Below are 6891 nucleotides of genomic sequence, written 5' to 3' on the forward strand. Positions count from 1 at the left end.
AAAAGCTTCTCCTTGTCCCTCCGTGCAGACCCTCCGCCAACACTTCTTGGTGGCTGGGAGCCAAGCAGAGAGCGGTTTGCAGCCAGAGCCCAGAAAGCTTGCAAGATTTTAAATCCCCGCTGTGCCCCGTCCCAAAAAATAAATAAAAATAAATAGAGCATCACATCGCTTTGCAAAGGATGCTGGAGCAATAGTGTGATTATCCCGAGTTCAAATTCATGGCTGTGCATTCAATACAAATCCGAGTTCAGGGCTTGGCAACCTTGGCTCTTTTATGACTCTGGACTTCAACTCCCAGAATTCTGTGTGTCTGTGTGTGCCACTGTGCTGGGGAGGGAAGATTCCATTTGTGTGTGTGTGTTTTTTGTGTGAGTGACAGACAGATTACAGAGGCACTGAAAAAGCAACTTAATGACCATTTTTCAAGTGACCGTTGCAGCATCCCCCTGTGGTCACCTGATCAAAATTCAGAGGCTTGACCACTGGTTCATATTTATGATGGTCACAGTGTCCCGGGATCCCCTTTTGTGACCTCCTGAGAAGCAAAATCAATGGGGAAAGATTGATTCGCTTAAAAAACCATGTTACCCACTTAACAACCGCAGTGATTCCCTTAAGAATTCGGGCAAGAACGGTCCTAAAATGGGGCAAAGATCTCCAATTGACTCACTTAGCGATGGAAATGTTAGTCTCCAAACTGTGGTCGTAAGTTGAGGACGGCCTGTCAATGCTTCAGCGGAATTGGGGGCTTGAGACCCCCCCAGCGAGTTCCTTCCCAGCCAGGGGAGTCCAGGGCAGCCCCTCACCCTGGACGCTCCTCAGCCGCGCTGGTCACTCACTCTGTGACAAGCCCCCCCCCCCCGGCAACCCTCCAGAGAGACTGATGGGTCAGGAGTGCCGGGAGACAGAAGGCCTGCCCCCCCTTGTTGCCCGGCGACCACTGGGGGGGGTTCCGGAAGGCGGCTCAGAACAGCCGCCCGAGGCTGTGTGGAGACCCATGGGGCGAGCGGCTGGCTGGCCTGTGAGGCTCCTGATGAACTGCACTCTGTGGCACCTCGGCTGGTCGCAGCGGCCCGGCTGGTACAACGGGGGTCTGGAGGCCCCCTTTGGGAAGACCCTCGACCCCTCCCAGATTTCCGGGGGCTTCCCCCTCAGTAGCCAGGCACTGCTGTGGTATGCTTACTGGGTGATCGTCAGCATGCTGGCCGTGATTGCCGTCTCCTCCATCGGCCTCTTCCTCCAGCAGTTCCTTCGCGCCCAGCAAGTGAGACCCTGGGGGGGGCACGGAGAAGAGCACCCCCCCCCAGCCCCACGGCATCCATCCCCGGCCCTGGACATCTAGATGTGTCGGAGCAGGGCAGGGTCCCCAGCCTCACCCTTGCATTCCCCAGGCCTTTCCTGCCCCGAGACCCCCAGCGGGGAGAGCAGCCCCCCCGCAGACTAGAAAGGGGAAAGTGGACACCCGTGCTTTGGTGGGATTCAGTTCAGGACCCTCCCCAAACTTCTAACCTCTTCAGTTCTGTCAGCAGTCTTGACCGTGTTACATTCAAAGGAAAATTGGCTGGTGGAACTCCTTGCCTCATGAACCTCTACCAAATCCCTTTGCATTTTTTTCCCTCTGGGTCTGGGTCAAATTTCTGGGCTGCCCAACTCCGAGACTCCTCTGCCTGCTTTTGCAAAGTTAAAACAGGCACATAAAACCACGATTAGATTTCTACGTGGCACCTCCTGCGCCCCCCCCAAATCCCCACTGACACCTGGAGAAAATGAAGGTTTTAAGGCGTCCTAGGAGGCGGGCAGCGCAAGGGCTGCCTGGATCTCGGGGGAGCGGGGTCCAAAGGGCAGGGCCGCCACTGACCAGAGCCCCCCGAGCACGACAGCCCCTTCCTCAACCGTAGCTTCTTCTTCCTCAGAATCCAGGAAAAGTGGAGGCGACATCCCGGCGAGTAGACCTGGAAGAAGCTGCCTTGATCGAAGAGCTCCACCTGTTGGATGCCGTGATGGAGAAGGTGTGGCGCCACGTGCGCCGGTTGGAGAGGCGGCGGAGGAGCCGCAGAGGGACGTGATCTCCGGGCGGGATGGAATAAAGAGGCCCCGGACACCCCTTGCCCCGTGGCGCTTGTCTCCCCTACCCGTCTGAAGGGGGGGGCTGCATTCTGTGGTCCTCCCCACCACTTGCCAGTAGCAGCCATGTTGGGGGGGGAGCAGCCCCTGCATCAAGGGGCCCAGGCGGGGGTCTCCCGCAAGCAGGAAAGGGGCTCAACTGATGGGGGTCCTGAATCTGTGGGGCACAAGGCAAAAGCCGTTTCTCAAAGGCAGCGTGACCTAGGATTGCAAGGAGCCCCAGCCGGGGGTCTTCCCCCCACCCCCATATTGGGAACTTCTGACTTTAAAGGGGGAGCAGCTCCTGGGGTGACTTTGGGGGGCTGCTCAGCGAGGCAGGGACCCACGGCTTGCCCTCTGTGCTCCAATCCCCGGGCCCTTGTGGGGCTCCCCAAGGGTTAAATGAATTTGCAATCGGGCCACAGGGGATAAGGCTGGGGAGAAAGTGGGGATAGGGGCCCCACAAGGCTCTCCCAGAATGGAGGGAACGGGGTTAACCAGAGTTAAAATGTGGCTGGGCCCAGAACGGCTACGAATGGGATCTGTCCCCCTCAGAGCCCTCCATAGGGCCCCCGCCATAGCGGGGAAGGAGGCCCGGACCCACGGCTCAGCCAGGCCAAAGTCCAGCTCAAGGACGTTAGTTGGGCCTGGACCTTCCCTGGGAGGAAAGCCAAGACCTGAAAGGGTGAAACTTAACTTTATTCTGACTGTGAAGCCTGGGAAGCTGGTCAGATTCCCCAAACCAGGTCTCAAACATGGCCACTTTAAGACTCCCAGAATTCCCCAGGCACCCAGGCTGGGAATTGGAAATCCACAAGGCTTAAAGTTGCCAAGACTGGACGCCTCTGACGTAGACAAAGAACACAGCACGGAAAACTAAGCGTGTGCGTGTGTGTGTGTCCCAGAAGCTCTCAAGGGTCCCTCTGCTCGGCCCCACGGTCGGCCTGGGGTCCCGCTGGTGCCGTCGGCAGCTCCAGAAGGGCCGAGACGGCCTGCAGCTCCTCGCTGGAGAACCACCGTCTCCTGGTGCAGATGCCGGGAGCAGGGGGGCTCTCCCGGGGGGCCATGATGGGGGCCGGGGTGTCCAGACGCAGCCGGAGGAGGACCTGGAGAAAGAAGGGCAGGGGAGAGCTGCCCCATGGCCCTTCCTGCACGCCGGGCAGCCCCAGCTCAGGGAGGCAGAGCCCCAGAGAGGCAGACGCTGCTCTCCCTGCCCCGAAGCCTCAGGGCCCCCGCCCCAGCAAGGGGTGCCTTCCTTGGCCCCGTTTGCTGCCCCCTCTAATCCCCCCTCCCCCATGGGACCTACTTCCAGGGAGCTGCAGGACAGCCCGTTGTATATCCGGGATCCGGGGGGCTGGGTGGGGTCCGTGTAGAAGAAGCTGCTGCAGTCCAGGAAGGGCAGGGGTCCTTGCAGGGAAAGGGGGGGGGTCATCTCAGAGGGGTTTTCGGACTGAGCCTCTTGGAGATTCGTCCATCCCCCTTCCCCGCCCCTCCCTAGCAGAGGAAACCCCCTCCCTCCCTCTAGTGTGGGCCCAAACAAGCTGAGGTCCCACCTGCCGCCTGCAAGGGGTCAACTGCTCCTCCCCCAGCGGCTGCCACGCCCCCTGCCCCCACCAGGCCAACTCCCCTCCCCGTTGTGGCAGGAGGACCAGATCCAGCGGCCCCTCCCCAGACTCCCCCCCCACCCCCCCTGCCCCTCACCTGCTTCCCATGCCGGGCCTTCGGAAGGGGGGAGCTGGGAGCCTCGCCTGCAGCTGGAGACAGCAGAGTAGAAGGGCTGGAAGGAGGGATGGCCGAGGGTCCGGCAGGAGCCCAGGCAGCCTGAAGCACCAACCGGAGCCAGGTCAGGCTTGTGGGGTGGTGGGGGAGAGAAGGCGCTGGCTACCCCCTCCTCCCCACGTCTGGGGCTGCAGTGGTCAGCCTCGCAGCCCTTCGAAGGAAGGAGCCCCAGAGCATGGGTCCAGCTTGCCCACTCGCTCTCTCTCGGATGACGGCGGGCACACGTGTGGAACACGGGGTCTGACCCTCCTCAGGGCTCCCCACTTATAAAAGGGTGCAGCCCCCCCTTGCACTCCGTGCATCCCAGCCCTGCTGCCACCCTAAAACAACAACCCTGCTATGTGGACCAAGCTGGGGGGCAGTTTTCTACGCGGGGAAAGCCCTGGTGGAGCCGAAGAGGCCCTTTGGGAGGTGCCCGTGGGTGCCCCCCACGCTGTGCCCCCAGACCTGGTCTCTTGGATCCGCCCTTGCCCCACTGGCCCCTCCAGCCCGCCTGCTCAGCCCGAATCCTGCAAAGGGCCACAGGCAGGAGGCTGCCCACTGCAGCAGGGCTGGATCCTGGCACCCAGGGCGGGCAGGCGGGCCGGGCATCCTCTCCTGCCCCCCTCCCCTGCGGTGGCTCTCCAGACCCACTTCCCTGGTGTGGGGGTGGGAGAGGAAACTGGCCCATAGGGAAGGCAGGACCAGCAGAGCCTCAGGCCTTTCGGGGCGGCCTGGCAGAAAGGAAGGCAGCTCCCGGGCCCTGGCACTCCACGCGGGCAGGACCCTCTCTCCGGCTACGAGGGGCACATGTCCCCCCCTCCTTATCCTCCCCTTCATCAGTGCCCGTATGAGCTCCGCCCTGACCAAGACCCCAGGAGCATCCCCCCCCCAAGGGCTCCCAGGCCACAAAGCCCACCTCGCCCAGAGCCCCACTCACCGGCTCCCAGACTCTGCCACTCCGGATCCGTTCCTGCCAGGTGTGGGCCCTCTGTCTGGGTTGAGGGAGCCCCTGTCACCTCCTCCTCCTCCTCCTCCCCTAAGCCCCCAAATTCCTCAAACATTTTTGCAAGCCTGCAGAAAAGCAGCAGGGATTCAAGCAGTTTCCTGCAAAGAGATTTTGGGGTGGGGGGAGGCAGCTTTGAAGGCAAGGGGGGGCACCGCAAGCAGGAAGGAGGGTTCAGCATGTCTGGGGGGGCGGTGTCCTTTGCTGCATGTCCCACAGAACCAGGGCTGCATCCAGGGACTGCAGGGGCTCTTCCTTTGGGGCAGTGGCAGCACCCATCCAGAAACACACACACACCACCTGCGCCCCCCCCAAAAAAGCAAAATCTCATCTCTCTCTGGTCAAAGGAGAAACACGAGTTGACAAGCACATTTCCTCATGAACTCTAGAAGAGGTGGTTTTTATTGATTTTTTTAAAAATCTAATTGTTTTCAATTTTCCTTCTTTTAGACCAGGGGTGTCCAACCTTGGCCACGTTAAGACTTGTGGACTTCAACTCCCAGAATTCCCCAGCCAGAGTGGAAGTCCACCAGCCTTAACGGGGCCCAGGTTGGACCCCCATCCAGGGCTCCTTTAGAAGACCAGAAGGAAAATCGAGGGCCCCGCCGGTCTTTTAACTTAGTCTACCTTTCCATCGGCAGTAGCTCCCCTTGGCCCCCCCCCGGTACCTGGCAGGCCTCCGAAGAGCCCCCCCCGCAAAAGACTCTTCAGGGACACCCCCCCCCGCCGTCTATGAAGGCGAACTCTCCAGAATGAGCACGAAAAGCAAGAACACCAGGAGGCTGCCCCCCCCCCTCCCAGCGGCAGAGCCCAAGGGTAGCAACCCCCTTTTCATGCCCCCCCCAGAAACGCACCCAGAGGGCACGACGGGTGGGGAGGAGTGGCTTTTGCACCCTGACCAGCAGAGCGTCCACGAAAGGGGAAAATGCCTCTCGGAGGCTGCAGCCTCGTGGCAGGGAGTTCCGCAGGCCCGCCCAATGTCCTCGACGAGGCTCCTACTCTGGAGCCCGCCCCGCCTCCGCCTCCCAAGCGCCGCGGCGTCCCTGCGGGCAGGGGCTCCTCTTCCCACTCGCGGCTCGGAGCGGCCTGAAGCTCACGCCCGCCTGCTTTCTCTTGCGCGCCCCGCCGTCGCCAGAGTCGGAGCGGAACCCCGGAAGTTCGCCGCCGCGGCCCCCGCGCAGCCCCACGTCGGGCGCACCCCCCGCCCACGCCCCCCGGCCGCTCGGGGACCCGCCCCGCTACCAGAGGCGGCCTGAAGGGGAGACGAACTCGGCCCCGCTGCCCCTGGCCGCTCCGCGAAGCCCGACGGGGGTCGCCCGGGACCCAGAGAGCCCCAGGGGCTTCGACTCCGTCCTCCGACGGCGGCCTGGGACCGGCGGGGCCCCTCGAAGCCTCGGAAGGGCCCGGCGCGCCCCGGTTGCCCCCCCCCTCCCTCCCTCTGCTCGGCCCCGTCCCCGCCACGTGCCCGGGGCGCGCGGCTCGGCGCCTTCGGGGAGTTTCGCGCTCCCGTCGCGCGCAGCTGCACCCGGGGCCGAGGCTTCCTTGGGCGGCGGCCTCGGTTCATTTATTCCTCCGGGCTCAGGGGCCCGGCTGAACCGCGACGGCCGCCCGAAAGGGACTCTCGTCCGGCGGGGCTGGGGGGAAGGAGCCCGGCGCCCCCCCTCGGGCAGCCGCCCTCCGGAAAGCAGCCAACCAGAAGCCCCAGGGCCCCGGGGGTGGACTGCAGGACCTCCAAGGCCCCTCCCGGCGCCCTGGCTCCGTATTAGACCTCAGCCGCGCCTCTCCGGCTGACTCGCGGGGCGGGGGGACTTGGGGGGGGCTGCTGCCCAAGAAGTGGAGGGGGGGAGAAAGGTGCTCCGTTAATCGTGAGCCTCTGGCCACGCCCCTAAATCAGTGCAGCGCAGCAACCAGACACGCCCTCTCCAGGCTTCTCTCACAGGCTCCGCCCTCTCCCCCCCAGGAGGAGCCTGGTATCCCGTCAGCCCTCGTCTCGGGAGGGTTCTGGCACGGCGTCATGACGTCAT

The 6891-nt window shown here is 63.1% G+C and overlaps 1 protein-coding gene across 1 annotated transcript; it reads right to left on the bottom strand.

Annotated features, from left to right (window-relative positions):
- Positions 1–2866: 2866 nt before the first annotated feature.
- Positions 2867–4925, bottom strand: LOC308676653 (histone deacetylase complex subunit SAP25-like; the record flags this gene model as incomplete). Its single annotated transcript, XM_081342641.1, has 4 exons — positions 2867–3209; positions 3410–3510; positions 3805–3924; positions 4802–4925. The coding sequence occupies 4 exons, from the start codon at positions 4923–4925 to the stop codon at positions 3015–3017; spliced, it is 540 nt and encodes a 179-aa protein (XP_081198767.1). The 3' UTR covers positions 2867–3014.
- Positions 4926–6891: the final 1966 nt, after the last annotated feature.

Source organism: Vipera berus (genome assembly GCF_964194415.1).
Source record: "Vipera berus genome assembly, chromosome: W".
Classification (NCBI taxonomy): Eukaryota; Metazoa; Chordata; class Lepidosauria; order Squamata; family Viperidae; genus Vipera; species Vipera berus.